The 22,313-nt window shown below is 41.8% G+C and overlaps 1 protein-coding gene across 4 annotated transcripts in view; it reads left to right on the top strand.

Moving 5' to 3' along the window:
* Positions 1-22,313, top strand: part of ISOC2 (isochorismatase domain containing 2) — a 65,507-nt gene that overhangs the window by 37,353 nt on the left and 5,841 nt on the right. For 2 of the 4 annotated variants that reach the window (XM_088444571.1, XM_088444572.1), the window contains exons 3-5: positions 5,267-5,479; positions 10,738-10,808; positions 20,768-20,885. In XM_088444571.1, coding sequence (XP_088300697.1) covers positions 5,267-5,479; positions 10,738-10,808; positions 20,768-20,885 — 402 coding nt within the window. Of the gene's footprint in view, positions 1-3,781; positions 4,252-5,266; positions 5,480-10,737; positions 10,809-15,031; positions 15,115-20,767; positions 20,886-22,313 lie in introns of those variants that run through there. The other 2 variants (XM_088444574.1, XM_088444573.1) reach the window with 2 other exon arrangements.

Raw genomic sequence — 22,313 nt, 5'->3', positions numbered from 1 at the left:
AGGTGAAGTTCATGTGTATAATGTCACACAGAAACAGGTTATATGTAAGTACTTCATCTTACCAGTCCCCTTGTGGACAACTACTGGAGGCACTCAGTTGTGGACTCCCCAGATGAGAGGTACACACATAGGGCCTGATTCAGAGCCGGACACTATTTGCGCTCGCTCGTTCAGAAAAAAGGGGTGGCTATTCAAATGAACCGTTTGCTCTTTGCGGTCAGTTCACGCCTCTAGGTCTGAACGAGCGAACAAAACTTGCGGTCATTTTTTTGAAAACTACGCCCCCTGGCCGCTCACATCCTACGTCATGTCCGCTATTTATTATATTAATCGAGTACATCGACCAGCGTATGAACTGCTCGCTATTCTTGTGGTTGGTTTTTCCTACCGCAATCATGCGAGCAGTTCTGACTATAAAATAACCCAGTGACGTGGTCAATGACGCTGCTGTATTAATTATGCACACCCATAAAACGCCCGTTTTGACCTTTAAGCACGCCTGCGTTCTGATCTCTCCCCGTTTTCAAGCACCTTTCCCTGTTACCACCCACATACGCCTCCTCCTGTCACTCAAAATAGCAGGCATTCGCTATTTAGCGAACAAGCGATTTTCGGCCGCACTGACTGGTTCGCGCATGCGTATTACGATCCATACGCATGCGCAGTTGTGCAAACATCGCTCGGAACGAACGAGCGGCCGCTTACGAGCAGCTCTGAATCAGGCCCATAGACACCAGTAATAGGACACATGACTTATCCCTATGTACTGATACTGATGATGGATTAGTATGTCCTCAGCAAACACAGCTATCTGAGCCTTGTAAGTTAGAACACTCAACCAGTGTATGCAACTGGGAATTGCATGATAAAGAGGTGGATATGTTTATAGAGGTAGAGCCTCGTCACATACAGTCAGGTCCATAAATATTGGGACATTGACAGAATTTTCATATTTTGTCCTCTATTCACCACCACAGTGGCTTTGAAATGAAACAAACAAGATGTGATTTAACTGCAGACTTTCAGATTTAATTTGAGGGTAATTAAATCCAAATCAGGTGAACGGTGTAGGAATTACAACGGTTTCTATATGTGCCTCCCACTTTTTAAGGGGCCAAAAGTAATGGGACAAACTAAACAATCCTAAATCTAACTTTCACTTTTTAATACTTTGTTGCAAATCCTTTGCAGGTAATTACAGCCTAAAGTCTGGAACGCATAGACATCACCAGACGCTGGGTTTCATCCCTGGTGATGCTCTGCCAGGCCTCTACTGCAAATGTCTTCAGTTCCTGCTTGTTCTTGGGGCATTTTCCCTTCAGTTTTGTCTTCATCAAGTGAAATGCATGCTCAATCGGATTCAGGTCAGGGGATTGACTTGGCCATTGCATAACATTCCACTTTTTAGCCTTAAAAAACTCTTTGGTTGCTTTTGCAGTATGCTTTGGGTCATTGTCCATCTGTACTGTGAAGCGCTATCCAATGAGTTAGGAAGCATTTGACTGAATATGAGCATACAATATTGCCTGAAACACTTCAGAATTCATTCTGCTGCTTTTGTCAGCAGTCACATCATCAATAAATACAAGGGAACCAGTTCCATTGGCAGCCATACATGCCCATGCCATGACACTACCACCACCATGCTTCACTGATGAGATGGTATGTTTTGGATCATGAGCAGTTCCTTTCCTTCTCTTCTCTTCCCATCACTCTGGTACAAGTTGATCTTTGTCTCATCTGTCAATAGGATGTTGTTCCAGAACTGTAATGGCTTTTTTAGATGTTGTTTGGCAAACTCTAATCTGGTCTTCCTGTTTTTGTGGCTCACCAATGGTTTGCATCTTGTGCTGAACCCTCTATATTCACTCTTGTGAAGTCTTCTCTTGATTGTTGACTTTGACACATATACATCTACCTCCTGGAGAGTGTTCTTGATTTGGCCAACTGTTGTGAAGGGGTTTTTCTTCACGGGGGAAATAATTCTTTTGTTATCCACCACAGTTGTTTTCCATGGTCTTCCGGGTCTTTTGGTGTTGCTGAGCTCTCCGGTGCGTTCTTTCTTTTTAAGAATGTTCCAAACAGTTGATTTGGCCACACCTAATGTTTTTGCTATCTCTCTGATGGGTTTGTTTTGATTTTTCAGCCTAATGATGGCTTGCTTCACTGATAGTGACAGCTCTTTGGATCTCATATTGAGAGTTGACAGCAACTGATTCCAAATGCAAATGTCACACCTAGAATCAACTCCAGACCTTTTACCTGCTTAATTGATAATGAAATAACGAGGGAATAGCCCACACCTGTCCATGAAATAGCTTTTGAGTTGATAGTCCCATTACTTTTGGTCACTTAAAAAGTGGGAGGCACATATTGAAACTGTTGTAAACCTACACCGTTCACCCGATTTCGATGTAATTACCCTCAAATTAAATCTGAAAGTCTGCAGTTAAAGCACATCTTGTTTGTTTCATTTCAAAACCATTGTGGTGGTGAATAGAGGCCAAAATCTGAAAATTCTGTCAATGTCCCAATATTTATGGACCTGACTGTATGATATGAATACAACTTCCCTCTATAATTTACCAAATCCTTTTTCTGGATGCTTATTTAACGTTACACACCTCAGGTGGAAGAACACTACTTATGTGTTCTATGCGAAGAGACAAGAAGATGTACAGTTTGAATTTCAGGTGACTGAGATACCTTACAGTTAATCTCCAAAGTATCATTAATGCCATTAATAATACAGAAAAACTTGCTCACCACTTACAGAAAGTAAACTATTCTGCCCATCATGCAGACAATTGTAGAAGCAGAGAAATTAGTGGAAGTAGCCACACAATTAAAAGATAATTTACAGCACCATTGGTGGGATGTGTTCACAGGTAACTCACCTTCAGTCAAAAGGATGTTTAGTGGTCTCATTCATCCAGTAATCGTTATAATCATTTTATTAGCAATTCCACAAAATGAGCAAAATTATCTATCTTATAATTTTAGGAAAATTGTAAATAAGGCATCTGCACCGGTAGGGACTCTTTGTCACACATAAGAAGAGTGCCTCCGAGTGGGAAAAGTGTTCAGCGTGTGAAAGAATTACATTGATCACACCTGAGAAGAAATGTGTTTTCTGTAGTACTGATGTTGGAAGAAACCCCTCTTTCTAGGGAAAGATGCGGGATTCTTGGTATTCAGGTGATGAATGATGCTTGCATCTACTTGCATAGGGTGCCTATGGAAGTAATATAGTTACTATGAAAGCCATGACTCCAATAAGGGAAAGATAGTATGTTTTAATAAAAAGAGGGGATTGTGAGAGTCTATAATAATTTATAGTGTTTATTTGAAACATACTGTATGATTTATCAGAAAAAGCCATTTTCCTTTACACAAATATCATGAGATTAAGCCAGCATTATGCTGAACGAGCATGTTACAAGACAACAGCAGCTGAATGATCCCAGAATAGGATACTAAGTCTGGACACTGTGAAAAAAAAAAGACATACTGAAGATGCATTGATACATCCTATGTACTTGTTAAACCAATCATATGTATTCTTTTCTGTCAAACCATTTCTGGCAAATGTTTGAGACAGCAGTTTTCTGAACTTATAAAAGACGGCTCCAAGGGGATGTGCCTCTGAGAGCTTAGTGGATTCATCACAAGTGTGTGTTGCGTTTTCATCATCTCCCCAGCCGGCTGGAAGGAAAATTAAGAACAGGAGTAGTGTTTTGCATACCGTGATCCAGGGGTAGGAAGCCTCATCACCCTAACACCGCCTACTTCCTATGACATACATCCGAAAGTCAGCGAAAACATCGGTAACACTCGAACCCATACGCACAGTTGTGGTTGACCTGACCCTACCTCACAAACTGCTAAACTTCCTATCGCCAAACTAGATCCCTGGCTACGTATACAATCGCAGGGGATTAATTATGCACGCCCCTGTAACGGCGTTCAAATGCACAGGCACGCCTGCGTTCACACGACCACCCCCACTCTCCAGCCCAAAAGGTCACTTCCTGTCAATCACTGTGTAACGGAACTGCGTGCTTGCTGCGATCAATTCCTGATCACAACGGTCAGTTCGCGAGCTAGGATACATGCGCAGAATGCAAATATCGTCCGGCTGAATCAGGCCCAATGTTCCTATGGAGTGCGTCACCACAAAGCAGAATCATGTACAGACTGGTGTATTCTCGGCATTGTGGGGGCATGGTTATGCCTGTCCTGCACTCCTGGGTACTGTATGCTTTGATCTTTTTATGTAGACAGTTATAATTAAGTTCAAAACTTTTTTTTTTATATTTAACATAGCGTCGTTCTTGGTTTTTCCCACTTCTTCCAGCTGCAGTAACAGGTGTGTCATCATACACCTATCCTTTTTGCACCAGTTGGCGTGAGACTCTTGGCGCCACTTGGACGTTCCGCCACGGGTAGCAATTCCTGTGCTTGAGTACTATTTGCCGAATATTGTATCTTAATTCGCTAATAGTAACTTCTTAGGATTATTTATTTATTACCAGTTATTTATATAGCGCACACATATTCCGCAGCGCTTTCCAGAGAGTATTTGTCCATTCACATCAGTCCCTGCCCCAGTGGAGCTTACACATTATATTCCCTACCACATGCTCACACACATACACAGTAGGGTTAATTTTTGTTGGGAGCCAATTACCCTACCAGTATATTTTTGGAATGTGGGAGGAAACCGGAGCACCCGGAGGATACCAACGCAAGCACAGGGAGAATATACAAACTCCACACAGTTAGGGCCGTAGTGGGAATTGAACCCACGACCTCGGTGCTGTGAGGCAGTAATGCTAACCATTAAACCTTAGTATTTTTTTGTCACAAACAAATTAGTATAAAGTAACAGAATGATGCGTGGTGCAAGCCGCTCATATATATGCCTTTTCCCTCTTTAACCATATTACGTACTTTTTCCTGAATTTTTATTTGCTAATACCTGTAATATACTAAATGCTTAGGGTTAGTATTTTTTTTTTTCCACAAAGGAATCGCTATAAGCATAATGATGCGAGACGCTGATACCGTATACTGTAGGGACCACTGCCTTTTGCCTTTTTACCTGGATTTCCACTCTTACCTTAATTTGCTAATAGTGTACTAAGGGCCTGATTCAGAGATGGGCACGATGCTGATGATTATGCAGTTGAGGTTTGTATATCAATGAATCAGTTATTACTAATAACCTAACAGTGCTAAGTGTTTTTTTTTTTTTTTCTTATAGGTTGTCAAGTTATTGGAAATGCCAGTTATTGTTACTGAACAATATCCAAAGGGACTTGGTCCTACTGTGCCAGAGCTTGGAGCTGATGGCATCAAAAAATACTCGAAGACCTGTTTCAGTATGCTGACCCCTGAGGTGGAGAAGGAGCTTCAGTCCATCCCTAAATGGCGCTCTGTTATCCTGTGCGGCATTGAGACACAGGCATGCATTATGGTGTGTATAATTCATGGTTAATGGTATACAGCCTGTCACTATCTATAGTTGTATATATTCCATACACAATAAACCTTACAGGTGAACATGTCCAGTTTAAGGCTTCTCTTACACATAACCTAACATTTCTAAAACCTATTGTAACTCAAGCTCTAAAAAGCAATGAGATTATGACCATTAAGGCCGATGTCTTAATAAATGTTTTCCTTGCACAATACAGATATGGTATGGCATGACATCCTGTGGTTAGCTGCAGGTTCAGCACTATCATACAGATGTATGTGTTCCCTGAAATAAAAACATGCAGTCTACGCAAATGAAGGTTTGTGCAGCTATTCCACTCAGCCCCCACAATATCATACTCGCCACATCCATCCCCTCAATCGCCACATAACACTCAGGCCCTGATTCAGAGCCTGACGCTCTGAAGGAGCACTCTCTCTGAATCAGGGTGTTTTTTTTTTGAGGGGCCTCGCTCGCATAGCTGTGGGTGACCACCCACAGCTATTGCGAGCGGCCAGGATGATGGTCGCGATGAAGACCATCGGGCTTGCGACGAGACCCTTGTGGTAGGGTCTCGTGGCCGCAAGCCACAGAGAGCTTCTGGCTCTAATAGAGCCGGAAGCTCTCCCACTGACATCACTGGTGATGTCAGTGGGGCCGCCCACAAACGGCAGGCGTTCGCATGGGAACACCTCGGTTTGTGAAGCCACCCCCACGCCACGCCTCCAAAATGGTGCGAGCTGTCGATCAAAATCGACAGCCAACCCCTTTTGGTGCGAGACCCGGAGCGACTGAGCGCCCGTCGCGAGCCGGGTCTCGCGCATGCGCACGTCGGAGCCGGCTCCGGCATGCGCAGTGGCCTAATATCAACCCGCTCGCGAGCGGGTCTGAATCAGGCCCTCAGTCCCCACAATATCATACTCACTCGCCACATCCACCCCCCCCTCGATCACCACATAACTCAGTCCCCACAATATCATACTCACTCGCCACATCCACCCCACTCGATCGCCACATAACACTCAGTCCCCACAATATCATACTCACTCGCCACATCCACCCCACTCAGTCCCCACAATATCATACTCACTCACCACATCCACCCCCCTCGATCGCCACATAACACTCAGTCCCCACAATATCATACTCACTCGTCACATCCACCCCCCTCGATCGCCACGTATTATTATTATTACATTTTATTTATAGGGCGCCACAAGAGGTCCGCAGCACCGTACATACAGTAAAGGGTACACAGAACATTACATTACAATACAGTAACCAACTTATAAATAGAGCACAAGTAACAATTAGCAACACATTTCTCCATACACAGTACAGCTGGGAAGGTGAAGGCTGTCATTGAAGTGCTAGAGAAGAAGGCTGTGAGACAGTGGGGAGGAGGACCCTGCTCCTAGGAGCTTACAATCTAGTGTTACATAACACTCAGTCCCCACAATATCATACTCACTCGCCACATCCACCCCCCTCGATCGCCACATAACACTCAGTCCCCACAATATCATACTCACTCGTCACATCCACCCCCCTCGATCGCCACATATTATTATTATTACATTTTATTTATAGGGCGCCACAAGAGGTCCGCAGCACCGTACATACAGTAAAGGGTACACAGAACATTACATTACCATACAGTAACCAACTTATAAATAGAGCACAAGTAACAATTAGCAACACATTTCTCCATACACAGTACAGCTGGGAAGGTGAAGTCTGTCATTGAAGTGCTAGAGAAGAAGGCTGTGAGACAGTGGGGAGGAGGACCCTGCTCCTAGGAGCTTACAATCTAGTGTTACATAACACTCAGTCCCCACAATATCATACTCACTCGCCACATCCACCCCCCTCAATCGCCACATAACACTGTCTTCACATCCATCCCACTCAGTTACCAGAATCATTCAGTAGCCTGAACCATCAGACTCAATTGCCATAAGCATTGCACTCCACCGCTCAGGCCACACTCTCCAGCTTCAATCTCAGGGTTCACATTTCAGTCAATACCAACATCTCAACTCAAACCAGTTCAGTTTTCTTAATGCCTACCCAGTCTTCACATCTTATTCACACTTCATCTCCCATTCATTAAGGCCCGTTCACTCCCCACATTCCACTTCAGTCCTTACCTCCCTGGCTTTCTGTCACATACCATACCACTTTTGCCCACCAGCTTATTAACTCCCAACCACCACCTCCGCCCACTAGCTGTATTTGTCACATACGACCACTTTGCACACCAGCTATTTTCTTATGCTCCCTGGATAAAATTAAACTCTTCACGAATGAGTCCCATTGTGTAGCTTTTTAACCTACTGTGATTCCTGATGTAATTTCTTCTGTATTCATTTGGTAAACTTTGCTGCTATAATGAATAACTAATTTGAAGTAATGAAAATGATTATGGGTATTCTGGGTATTAGAACTCTATTTAGATTTCCATGAGCAGAATAAAAGTACAAGCCCAAAGATGATATTTAATCATAGAATTAAAGACGAGCCACGGAATGGACATAAACCTCTCCTTTACAAACACCGAAAACCAATTAACTCACACACCTATGAACACTCTAATTATAACAAACACCTTTCCTCCATATTACATAGTCCGAAAACCCTGTGTCTGGTCATAGGGCTCAGTCCCTGGGGATAAAGCGGCCCATACACTGTGCTATTTTTATGCATGATTTTCACCAATCGTAACGATCAATCGTGCACATCATGTGTTATTTTGGTATGTTTGCGACGCTGATGCGCGTCCCCGCCGTCGTATAGTTGGATTGTACATCTTTCTGAAAAACCGTAAGATTGCGATCTATTGTGTAGGATGTATTATTATGTATGTATGAACATAACTATCAATCGTACACCATTTGATCACATCGTATGGAGGCTTTGAAAGGAGGAATCGCAAGGGCAATCGTACAGCACATCGTGAGGTTTCTAATCGCACCGTGTATGGCCGGCATTACTCCACTGCAGTGCTGTTTATATCCCTGTTTATGTCACTGGTTTATCCCACTCCTTATACTGTATGTAGTTTTCTGCATTCTTCTACTGAAACGTTACCATGGAGCTTAAGTAATACTGATACAGTGCTAAGTGCTGTGCTGGGCTGCTGAATGCTAGGACATTTTTCTTTCCTGTTACATGAGCTTTCACCTACACACTATTTATTGTCACTGTATGGTATCAGTAACTGGCATGTAACGCAGATCCAGAGCTTCTGTAACAAAGACAGACACTGACACCAAAAGGGAAATTAAATTCCCGGCATCTAGTAGCCCCAAGGTCTCCACTGTTTTTGCAGATGCATAAGCAGGGAATGGAGTAATAATATATCCAGTTCCTAGTACATAAATGGGGCCCATTATGAGCAGGATTGTAAGGACGCAACACTGTGATTTGGTTATGTAATGTATAATAACGTGATGTTTTCAGTTATTAGATGTTATCATAGTGGTTCTGGGACACAGTATGTTCCCTGGTATAGAAACTGAAGCAAGTGGGATATGTCCCAGTGTAAGGCTAGTAGCAATTGAAGATGACCTCAGTGTTTGGAGGTAGAAAATGTGATTGCGCACAATAACTTTTCGGCAAAGTTCTACACAACTGCGGGTACTGAAGTGCTGTGCAGGTATATTTCCCCAGTAACTGAGATTAACCCTCATATGCAGCAGTGTGAAGAGTCATTTTAGTCCACATTGATACCAAATTGCTAAATATATGGCCGCAACCCTGATCAATATCTGCTTAGTATCAATGACCCTTGGGATCAGCCAATGACCATGATCTGGCATGTGAGTTGTGGACCTACCACATGAATTATGCCTTCTCACAAACACTTTATGATCATATATTTCCAGACAGCTTAATTTTTACTCTTTAACTAGTTTGCATATCAGAGACTTAAACTTTCCTTCACTCCCTTCACTGTGTACTCATTTGCTTCTGTAATGAATCTCCAATGTTCCCCAAAATCCATACATTTCTGTTTACACTTTACCCTTAACCTCATCTGAATCTTAATATAAATTATACTACACTCCAAGATTTATTTTACAAGTCACTCCTTCAGCTAGAAATTCACATTAAGCAATGACCAGGTTGCTTTTGCAGGTGTCTTTATATTTCTCTTTCTTCAATATTGGGTGACACTGGACCTTGGGGTGTAGATGGGACTGCAGTAGCTGGCACTTATCTAAACTAAACCTGTAGCTTTAACACTAGCCCCTCCCCCCCCCCCCCCCCTGGAACCCCATCATGCCAGTATGATTTAAGTGCCTGGGGAGTACAGCACAAATTGGTATTTTGTTTTATTTGTAATCTATTTTTTTTTTTCATGTTTTGCATCCGGCGACACCCACTTTGGGCATACAGTTCTCCGGTCAGACAGCCTGAGCGTTCCCTCCCCTGGGGGGCGGCTGTTGAATGTCCCATGGTCCAGTGTCCCCCATCATTGAAGAAAGAGAAAAGAGTGTACAATATACACTGGTGGGACAATGCTACTGTACAAAGAGGATTTTTGGGTACTTGCCGTTGAATCCTTTTCTCTGATTCATCCTTGCCAGGCACTTTTGAAGTTGCACTGGCACGATGGGGTTGCAGCGGGGAGGAGCTAGTGTTAAAGCTACAGGTTTCCCCCAGCATGAACTGGAGAAAAGGTTTCAACGCAAGTACCCAAAAATCCTCTTTGTACAGTAGCATTGTCCCACCAGTGTATATTGTACAACATTGTATAGCTATAGTTCCTTGTAAGGAAGGATATCAGTAGCAATAATTTTATACTCTAAAAAGCATTATGACTCTAAAGTCAATAACTTTTTTATTATATTGCTTTTATAGTTTCATCCAAAATAACATTCAGAATGTTAACACCAAAATGTCACCATGGATGGCAATATTTACTTAATGTCAACAATGTGAAAGTCGGCAGTCGGCATGACGGCCATAGACATGTTAAATAACCCTAACCGCAGCCTAAACCTAACCCTAAAAATCGTCTGTCTACGTTCAGAAATGTCTGATAATCACTGATTATCATTGTCTAGTGTACATAAAATTTTGTACAGTTTGTATCAATAGGCTGTGCACCTGTGGTCTAGGACAATATAGAATGTTTCAGGGAATACTACCCACAAAGTATTAACCAATTTTTATATTTTTCCATGAACTACTTCAAGTTGCAAGTATTGTAAAATGTATCTTTTCTAACTTTTTTTTTTTTTTTAAAGAGTACCACATTGGACTTGTTGGATAAAGGCTTTGATGTACATGTTGTAGCAGACGCTTGCTCTTCTCGCAGGTAACATTTATGTACATTGTTCCTTCCTTGGTGATTACAGCTTTGCAAAGTTTACATTTGTGAAGAAGGTTAAATAATAGGAGCCTTATAGTGGAGCAAATATACAAATGACCATTTAATTATATATATATATATATATATATATATATATATATTATATTGCAATCTGGTTTTTATTGAGTAACAAAATGTAGAACAATCAACGGTATATCAATTAAATCAATGGTACAGTTTTCGCTAAGTCACAGAAACTACACATTCACCATGACATATAAGAAAAACAATAACAAAACTAAGTTGAAATCCACTATCTCAAATTAACAGTGTATCACTGAATTCCAAGAAATGGAAGGAGGGTGACAAGATAAGAGAAAAAGCAGAAAGGATGGGGATATTGCTAAGCAGACCTGATATAACGCAAATAATCATCAGACTCGCTAAACTCCAGCCAATCAAACCAAATAGAGGTGAACTATGTTTTTCTATCCATAGCAGATAGGGTGATGTCTCCCATTTACATATAAAGTTAAATTCTATGAAACCAGTCCATATTGTCAGGGAGGTAGTGGCCTTCCCGTATATTGGGATAACAGCTATAGGGCCGTATTCAATTTGAGGCGTTAAGTCCGGATTCGCGGTAATTTACCGCCGATGACGTCATTATCGCCTGTTTTAGTTTTCCTCCGTATTCAATTTGAAAGACTTTCCGCCTAGGCGTTAAGTCAATGCAATGTAATAGGCGGTAAAGTATCGCCTATGAATGGCAGGTGTTAAAAAGTACAGAATTGGGGTTTTGACGTGCAACATTTCGGGAACCCCCGTGCAGCCTTCAGACAATCCCCCAAAGGTAAACTGTGTCAAAAAAAAAAAAAAATTAAGGGCACCCAAAAATTGACTTAACTTAAAAAATAGTGAACTTTACTCTGGGGGAGTCCCCAAGTATGCCCCAAGTGTTTTTTTGATTGCAGGTGTTTGCGGCAGGAGGGTTTTTCATGATTTTTTAAAGTCACTTTAGCAACTTTAAAATCGTTGTGTAGTCGGTTATTTATTTTGCCAAGTACGTGGATTACTGCGGAGACCAGCGCCAGGATATAGGTGAGTATGTTTTTTTATTTGCAGTGCCATGTTTTGGGGATATTCTACGTGGAGAAGGGGACAGATTCAACTGGTATAGGTAAGTATATGTGTGAATGGGTAGGTGTGTGTAATAAAGTTATAAAGTTATACTGTCACGGTGTGTGTGTTTTGTCTTTTTTAAACTATTTTAAAGTGAAATTACAGGTGCCGCATGTCTGCTGGCACTTGTAGTTCCACAGATGCAAAATGGCAGGCATGCTGGCACTTGTAGTTCCACTGTAAAGTACAATAGTGTTACATTATTTGGCCCCCCTATTGCCCCCATACCCACCGCTCCAGGGGTATGGGGATGAGCCCCAGGCTTCAGCGTAAGCCTGTGGTGCTCGGGAGAGGGTGGACCCTTTTTTGACTCCCCCGAGATCACCGGCTTGCGCTGACCGACTTGCGGTGTAATGCTTTGGACCTGGAGCCCCGGTGATTGGGTCTCCGGGCTGTGGCATTACACCCCAGTCGGTTGGGTCTGGTGCTGGTCCTAAATATAGGGGGTACCCCACGTCTTTTTTGCCCCCTATATTTAAAACCAGCACTAGTCCCAGCAGCCTGGTGTTGGTTTCTAAAATACGGTGGAACCCTACACATTTTGTTCCCCTTATTTTTAGAAACCACCACTGGCTGGCAAGCCTGGGGCTGGTTTGGCTTTTGGGGGAGGACCTTATGTCATTTTTGTTGTAAATTTTTACAAATTTTTTTTTTACAGGTTAAAAAAAACGGGAATTTTTGGGAAATATTCTAGGGACCGCCCTAAAGGTGTGTAGACATGGGGATCACTATGGGTAACCCCATTTTTATCTCCTGAAGGAAGTCAGGGTTTCTAATAGCCACGACAGGGAAAAAGACCTGGCAAAGCTGTTTAAAAACCTGACTTTCTTTTGCAGGCAAAAACAGGGGTACCATAGTGATCCCCCATGTCTGGACATCTTTAGGGGGGTCCCAGGCATATTTCCCGAAAATTCCAGTTTTTTTTCGTAAATGGGGTGAAGGGTTATTTTTAAAAAACAGGGATAATTTTTTAATTAACTATAGTAAGTGAAATAAAGTTTAGATTTGGGGTTTACGGGTGAAGGCTTCTAAAAATTAGCCTCTACTTTTGGGAATGCCGCCTTAAAACGAAATGTTGCAAAAAAAATGTAAAAAAAACAAAAAATTTGGGGGTGACAAAAAAAATTTGTCTAACAAAACTAACAAAATTAATACTGGTGGGGTCCCCATGTATGTGGCAGGTGTTTTTTTTTAATTGCGCAGGGTAGCGGCAGGTGTATTTTTGCAGAATTTATAAAATTACCTTTAGGGACTTCAATTTTTGCTAGTACTCATTTTCATGTACCCCAAATTTGATGGGACCACTTTTAAAAACGAAAAAAAAAAGGTAAATCCTCTTCTGCATCACTTCTTCAATGTCGGGAAACAAACACCAGCCGCGACTATTTAAAAACCCTGACTTTCTTCTGTAGGCAAAAACGGGGGTACCCATAGTGATCCCCGAGGTCTGGACATCTTTAGGGGGGTCCTACAATTATTTCCCAAAAATTCCCGTTTGTTATCGCCGGGTGCCGTTTTCACCTACTTTCAAGTTGAATATGCGGGCACGCGCGCTATACTTTAACGCCTGGAAAACAGGCGAAGGCAGCATTAGGTTAACGCGCTCGGCTCAAATTGAATACGGGCCTAAGCCGTTACAATAACTATTTCTTGTACTTAGACATCGTCATCTTGATAAAGTTAAAAAGCTAGAAAGAGAAGTCTGTTGTGATGCCTGAACCATATAATTTCCTAGATACTTCATATACTGTTTGCCAAAAAATGGTGATTCCAGGGCACTTCCACCATATATTAAAAGGGGAATCTGGGGAAAGACTACACCTTCGGCAAGTGTTCGGTGTTGTGTAGAATGTTGGAGCACCTATACCACCTAGATAAGACTTTATATTCATAACAGACATACTCTGGGAACTGGTGTGTGTATAGGAAGACCTTTTCCCATTTGCTGTCATCAAAATTGAGGGAACAGTTCCGCTGCCAAAGCCTAACAAAGGGTGGGATGGTAGAGTAGTGCTGTTCCCCTTGCAATTTGTGAAAGGGAGTGAGTGCATCAGTGATGTACCAGATCATTTCTGATCTCAACACCTAACTCCTAGCTAGCAACTAAATAATGTTTGACCTGGCAATAGGTCCAGAAGTTCCTATCAGAAAGGTTATAGTGCCTCTGTAGGTCAGCAAAAGGAAAACATGCCAAACCCACTACCAGCTGACCAACTCGAAGAGTACAATCCCCATTCTAGTCCCTCAATGCACCAGCACCAAAGCCCAGGACAGCTATTTATATTTAATATTAATTAACCATTCGCAAACGTAAACTGCAGTTTAACCAAAAAACAAATATGGTTCCTGCAAATATATAGCAAAAAAGGAATGACATTTATATAACTTATTAGTAACAACTTTGATGTTCAAAAATAATCCTTAAACTATATCTATTACATAATCCTGCTAAATGATTGTTTAACTCAAGATTAGAGGAGCAGACGGCACTCTCTTGCTCCCTTCTGACAGCTACCTGCAGGCTGCAGCAGGATACCTCGATATCTGTTGTTAACCCTTGCTGCCCCCCCCCCCGCTCCATGCAGTCTGAACACACTCTCTCACCTCCAGCACAACGAGGCTGACAAGCCCTGGAGCTCTGTAGTGGCTTACAGAGGGGGAAAGAGAACTAAAGAGTAGAACTTGAGGGAGGCAGGACCTACCTGACAATGTAAGTTCTCCCCTTTCCCGTCAGCCCACTGCCTTACAGTCACAGTACACTCCGTGCCTTTCACCACTCCATAGCTTGTCCGTACAGACCTTGCAAGCATGGCTTACCAATAGTTAGGATGCTCTGCCTCACCAGTTCCAAATAATAATATAATAAAGAGCATATGGTGTAACCACTCAGACAGGACCTATTTTGAAATAACCTGATTACTCTCACTATAAAGTGCATATATGTAGCAGCATGTGCACAAACATTTCAGGCTTCACAATAACAATAAGACAGAAGGTGTTCGGTATGTTTTGTCGACATGAGAATGATGACATGTTGGTATGATTAGATCTTCACAGAAGGTGGGTCCTGGTGGTGCATTGTCTTTTGATGGGGAGTTCCAGTGGAGTCATCTGAGCCAAGGTTCTGGTGGTGAGTATTCTAACTCCTCACCCTGCAGCATTTCACTTTTCCATATTGTGTACGTGTCAACATCTGCAGATGTTGACATGTTCCATGTCTACATTTCAACAATGTTGACATGGTGACTGCATTCCGACAGATGAGGTATGTATATAAAAAAGCCAATCTCATCTGCAAGTCCAAAATTGTATTAGGAAACAATCGACGTTGTAATCAACTGAATTTCATACAGGGGAATATACACAGATGCGTCCTGGCGTTTGTGTCTAGTGTTTATACACCATACAAAGCGAGATGCCTGGCACTACAGTAAAATATAATTTCTATAATTACATACCACCAGTATTTAAGAAGAAAAGGCTACCACCAACGTTTTAGTCCCATGTGGAACCTTTTTTTAGGTCAACCGCACGACAACAACCTCCACAAGTGAGGACAGACCTTACTACTCCCTTCTGCTCCACCTGTAAAGATGTTGGTCCCATTCCACATCCCCTAATGCTACCTCCATCCAGATGAAAGAATAAAATGTTCACATACCAGCAGGTTTCCGGCAATGTGTGCTGTGCACCTATGTAATGGGCACCAAGTACTTCACCAGTATCCACAGGACAGAGAAGTTGAGACATCACATTTTCCAAGGATGGAGCAGCCACTAAGCCCTATACACGGAACTCGCATCCCAATATTTCTGCTTTTACCTGAAACAGCCAGAATGCATCCTCAGGTTACACCCTAATTTCTGTCCCCTTGTAACTATATAACCCCTAATGTGTGTCCCCTTTTATATACTACTCTTCTCTACTATATGAGCACATGTCAAGCCCTGGAGATCAGCTGTGTTCCCAAAGGGAAGGAGTCAACTAGCTCTGTACCTCCTCTGGTTAAGTGGGCTACATGGTCTATGATATGATAACGCATCAATGCTACTCATGGCGAGCCTGGGAACAATTCCTCACCACCAGCTGTTAACTGGTTCCTGACAGGATAGCTGCACATATATTGTAGCAGATCTCCCAATATTGCCAGCTTTAAATTATCACTAAAAACACATCTCAAAACAAATCATATCGTTATCGTTCAAATCGTCAAGTTTATGGTTCCCTCGCACGACCAAACGATGGTCGATGCGCGGGCACGAATGGTCAATAATGATATCGACCATCGCCTGTGCATGCAGGCAGGCCAACTTGGTCGATATCGACCAGGTTAGCTGTTAACTATAGAGACCTGTGATCGTTGATCGCGGGTCGTTATAGTAGTTGGGGGGTTGCTGCATGTGCGGATGTTCGATCCAACACATGCAGGACGATCAGATAACGATCGTTATCTGACTGTCGAGCAATATGACCGTGTGAACCCTCCATGAGACAAAAGCGTAACATGCTGGCGCTATGTAAGTAACTGTTAATGAAAAAAATGAGAAACACCCTAATCTAGGAGTCCTAAAATGTGCTGGCTGAGTAGATGCCAAACCTTCCATGTCTGCTTTCATGACAAAGGGCCTGATTCAGACCCACTCGCGAGCGGCTGTCCGCTCGCAAGTGGGTCGATGTTGTGCACTGCGCATGCGCACGACGGCGACGAGCGAAGGACTTTCCTTCGCTCGTTGTGTCTGATCAAAGGGGGCATGCTGTCGATGTTGATTGACAGCACGCCCCCTTTGGTGGGCGTGCCGGGGGCGTGCCTCCCTGATGGGGGCGTTCCCAAGGGAACGCCTACCGTCAGAAGCCGGCCCACTGACATCACTAGTGATGTCAGTGGGAGTGATTTTGGCTCTGATAGAGCCAAAATCACTCCGGGCCTTGCGGTTGAAAAACTCAACCGCAGGCTCCGGCTCGCAGTGGCGATGGTCGCGATGGTCAAGACCATCGCGGCCATCAAACTGCACGCTCGTATAGGCTGTGGGTGGTGACCCACAGCTATACGAGCGTCCAGGAGGACGCTCCATAATTATGGAGGGCGGCCCTCATTCAGAGCGTGCGCTCTGCTCAGAGCGTACGGCTCTGAATGAGGGCCAAAGTCCCTAATATTGGGATGTAGTTAGGAACTTGACTGTCAGGATGCCAACAATCACAATGCCGACAGTGGTATCCTGGCGGTCAGAATCCCTACACATTCCGTCGATAAGGGTTAGGGCTACGCACTAGGGGAAAAGTTAGGTTTAGGCTGCAGGAGGGGTGGGTTAGGGTTAAAGTAAGGGTTAGAATACTTACCTAAATCGGTCAGGATTTTGACAGTCGAGATGCCACTGTCGGTATTCTGGCCGTCTGCATTGTGACTGTCTGGATCCTGTACCCATTCCCTAATATTTTTGCTTTGTGTATAGCTAGACATTAGTTTAGTATGTTGTAATACTGGAAGATCTTTGTCAGAGTTGATAATTGGACAGAATTTTCTAGCCGTCCTGTTGGCATGGTGACCAGGAGTGATGGAATAGTAAGAGACATGTTTTTTATTTTTTCTAGGGTGAGAAGCATCGTGCCTAGGAGTATTAAGTGCTTTTAGTTTCTATTTTTCTAGTTGTGTAACATTCGGCTATAGCCATGCTGGACAAACATTTCCAGTATATTTCTTCATTGTATTTCAGTATTAGCTGAATCACTTGTAATCCTGTGGACTCATCCACATTGTAATGATTTAGGGATTAGGAAGTTTCATACAAAGAAATTAGAAGAATACAGGCTTATCAGTGTAAAATGTTGACACACACACATATATATGTATATATATATATATATATATATATATAATATACTGTGCTATATGGACTTTTCATCATTGATACATCCATCTGCACACACCCTTAAAAGTCATCGTCATCTGATTTTTGCTACGAATCCACCTGTATGTGTGCACATATATTCACAATTATAGTATGTAAATAGCAGTTAACTATCAAGTGATTTGTTATTATGAAGTAAAAAGGAATCTAAACACTATGGCCACTGTTACTAAATGCACCTTCAAAATCCATTAAACTCCCAACATCACAGATATAATCGCACTGGTACAGGTACTCCTGCTCGTGTAAATTTCGCACAGTTTGCTTGTGGATAAGATACACGTCCCACTTGCAGTGATGGAAATGTCGGTAGGCCTTCAAACCAGCAGTGGGAAAGTAAGTTCTTATGGTTAATAAATTAAGATTTATTTCCCTGAAAGATTCATAGAAAATTAATTCTACTATCCATATCCATACCAAACACATACTAAAATTATTTAAAATAAAATGCAGCCAAGTGTAGAGATTGATATGAATATAGCTAAAAATACTAGTGAGTACTTTTTAAAGCATATAACCATGTGTAATATAGATTCCATATAATATTAACTTTTCAAATTGAATCTCTCAAAAATGCTAAGCATCTTTAATTATATACATCTAATAAAATTAGGTAATGCTTAAACACATTACAGCATAGAAATGCAACATAACATGAAATATAATAAAAATAAGTAACAAAGAAAATTATAAAAAGCTATATATGGGAACCATTATAACAACCTGTTTAAATCATAATTATGTGAATTATTTTTTCAAATATTAAACCAGACTTATAAAAACAAACTTGTTTGGTCCTCTATTTACACAAGGGCAAAGGAACTAACTTACACAATAGTCAGTACTCAAATCTCATAATATTGCTAATTGTCTGCTTTTTCTCTTCATGGCGTCTTTCTAATTGCCCATGTTCTCTCAGTTGGCCACTTTCCCATTAAGTTTAAACACTTATTCAGCATAAAAAAAAAAAGCATTCCATGTTTTTAGGTGAATAAGCCTAATGGTGACACTGAAAGGAAAAGGTGGCAGGATGAGATATAATGGACAATTACAAAGTGCCCTGATGTGAGAAAGTAGGCAATTAGCAGAATTCTGAGACTTGTTTGCTACTCTTTGTGGAGGTTAGTGGTTCATTCTGGCTTGTGTAGTACTTATCAATGCATAAAGCCTATAATTACGTGAATACAAGGATTTTAAGAGTATGTTGTTATAAATCTGGTCTATTAATAGGGAAAGTCTTATACAACATTTTTAATGAAAGTTGTTTTATTAAACGGGTATTGAGAGTATATAATGTTTTATAGCTTTTTCTGGAATAGAATAACAAAGTACTTAAATATGCGTTGACAAGCATTATAAGTCAGTAAGTAGAGACCAGTACAGTGGGTAAGAGAAGCAGAACAGAAGTGGCAATGGGGAATAGTAAATGCCCTACCCAATATTCATCCTAGGAGACAATGCAGTAAACTATAATGAAGTGGATAATGTGCCCCAAAAATACAGGCCCAGGTTCCTCCGACCTTAGATCATTTATTCATGGATTTGTGGCTAATGTACCTGTAATGTTCCGTTCTGTAAATGTTGCAGATATTGCTTATATTGGCATGCAGAGTGGGGCTACTTGGGTTTTTCTAAAAATGGACTTGAGAGAAAACAGAAAATAGTGAATCTGGGAGAGGTTTTGGTGATTCTATGTATTAGTGATCAGCTATCTTTTCACATGGATATTATTTTTGGATCTTTCCACCAAAAGTGGGGCACAGTGTCCAACAACATAGTGATGACTGGGAACATTGCATGTACAATAACTCTACCTGGAAGGCTGAATGAAAGCTGATTGAATGGAGGTGTGGAAAATACCTGATCTGCATATTTTACTTGGCTTTGTTATCAATGAGAATGAAATGTATGCATGAGTGTAAATTAAGGGAGATCGCAGCACCCACAAACCCTCTGCTCTGTGGCTTTTCGAACATCCAGGCATCATAGACTTTGTGAATTTCCAACTAACTGCCAGCATGAAGATCTGAGCTTTTATCTGATCTGCAGAGTCATCTGCACAGTGTACCAGGTTCTACAATGCTGTACTATATGGCTAAGCTATGGAGAATCCATTATTTACTGTAAATATGGCTAAGCTATAGAGTAACAATTCTGTACTGTAAAGGCACACATCCACTTAAAGACATGAAAACAACTGCACAATTACGACATTGTAATTGTGCAGTCGTTTGTCAGTCTGTGATGTGCCTACACTGATGTGTCGGCGCATCAATCATCTCCTAACATGATGAACCGTTATCGTCAGCTTGTACAACATTTTTGCCCGATGATAGATGTCTAAACGACCAGCGGGAGCGCGCATCGCTGGTCGTTTTAGACATTTTACTAAGCGATTTGCAAACGATTAATGAACGATTGAACGATAAAGATGTCGTTCAATCGCTCAATTTAATCGTCTAGTGGATGTGTGCCTTTAAATGTGGCTAAGCTATGGAGTAACAATTCTGTACTGTAAATGCGGCTAAGCTATGGAGTAACAATTCTGTACTGTAAATGTGGTTAAGCTATGGAATTCCTTACCATGGGTTGGTGATGGTAAATTCATGAACATAATTTAAAAGTGTATTATTGTATTTTTTTCTTACAATATTAGTATATCTTACTATAATTGATCAAGAATATTAGGGCAATGATTAATTTGGGAAATTTATCAGATTGAAATGTTGGGGTCATGTTTTCCTTTTTGATGATAAGAGATCGGAAAGAGGGTTTTGCTTTGCTTTTTTCTATGTCAGTGCAGGCAGCACTTAAGTACAGTTGATCTTGATTGTTTTATTTCCGTCTTTTTAACCATGTAACTTTCTGTCATGCCAGCCAGGTGGACCGCCTTGTAGCTCTGTCCCGCATGAAGCAGAGTGGGGCATTTCTAACCACTAGTGAAGGCGTGATCTTGCAGTTACTACAAGACTCAACCCATCCAAAATTCAAAGAGGTAATATACAGTATATATATATATTTTTTTTCTCCTGTTGCTGAAAGTTAATGTATAAATCTAGCATCTACAGTCAAAAGTTTTGAGAATGACACAAGTATTGATTTTCACATAGTTTGCTGCTTCAGTGTTTTTAGACCTTTTTGTCAGATGTTACTATGGTGTACTGAAGTAAAATTACAAGCATTTCATAAGTGTCAAAGGCTTTTATTGGCAATTACATTAAGTTTATGCAAAGAGTCAATATTTGCAATGTTGACCCTCTTTTTCAAGACCTCTGCAATTCGCCCTGGCATGCTGTCAATCAACTTCTGGGCCACATACTGACTGATGGCCGCCCATTCTTGCCTAATCAATGCTTGGAATTTGTCAGAATTTGTGGGATTTTGTTTGTCCACACACCTCTTGAGGATTGACCACAAGTTCTCAATGGGATTAATGTCTGGGGAGTTTCCTGGTCATGGACCCAAAATTTCAATATTTTGTTCCCTGAGCCACTTAGTCATCACTTTTGCCTTATGGCAAGGTGCTCCATCATTGCTGGAAAAGGCATTGTTCGTCACCAAACTGTTCTTGGATGGTTGGGAGAAGTTGCTCTTGGAGGATGTTTTGGTACCATTCTTTATTCATGGCTGTGTTCTTAGGCAAAATTGTGAGTGAGCCCACTCCCTTGGCTGAGAAGCAACCTCACGCATGAATTGTCTCAGGATGCTTTACTGTTGGCATGACACACGGTAGCGCTCATCTTTCCTTCTCCGGGCAAGCATTTTTCCAGGTGCCCCAAACAATCTGAAAGGGTTTTTTTTTTTTTTTAGCGAAAATAACTTACCTCAGTCCTCAGCAGTCCAATCCCTGTACCATTTGCAGAATATCAGTCTGTCCCTGATGTTTTTTCCTGGAGAGAAGTGGCTTCTTTGCTGCTCTTCTTGACACCAGGACATCCTCCAAAAGTCTTCGCTTCACTGTGCATGAAGATGCACTCGCACCTGCCTGCTGCCATCCCTGAGCAAGCTCTGCACTGGTGGTGCCCCGATCCTGCAGCTGAATCAACTTTTAGGAGACTGTCCTGGCACTTGCTGGGCCTTCTTGGGCACCCCGAAGCCTTCTTCACAACTATTGAACCTCTCGCCTTGAAGTTCTTGATGATCCGATAAATGGTTGATTTAGGTGCAATCTTACTATCAGCAATATCCTTGCCTAAGAAGCCCATTTTGTGCAAAGCTATGATGACTGCACGTGCTTTCTTGCAGGCAACCATGGTTAACAGAGGAAGAACAATGATTGCAAGCTCCACCCTCCTTTTAAAGCTTCCAGTATGTTATTCTAACTCAATCAGCGTGACAGAGTGATCTCCAGCATTGTCCTCGTCAAGACTCTCTCACCTGTGTTAACGAGAGAATCGCTGACCTTATTATGTCAGCTGGTCCT

This window comes from Taudactylus pleione, unplaced genomic scaffold, assembly GCF_031769625.1.
Source record: "Taudactylus pleione unplaced genomic scaffold, aTauple2 ptg000366l, whole genome shotgun sequence".
In the NCBI taxonomy this organism is placed as follows: domain Eukaryota; kingdom Metazoa; phylum Chordata; class Amphibia; order Anura; family Myobatrachidae; genus Taudactylus; species Taudactylus pleione.
Note: the sequence above shows the minus strand (reverse complement) of the source record. Positions and strands in the feature narration are given on the sequence as shown.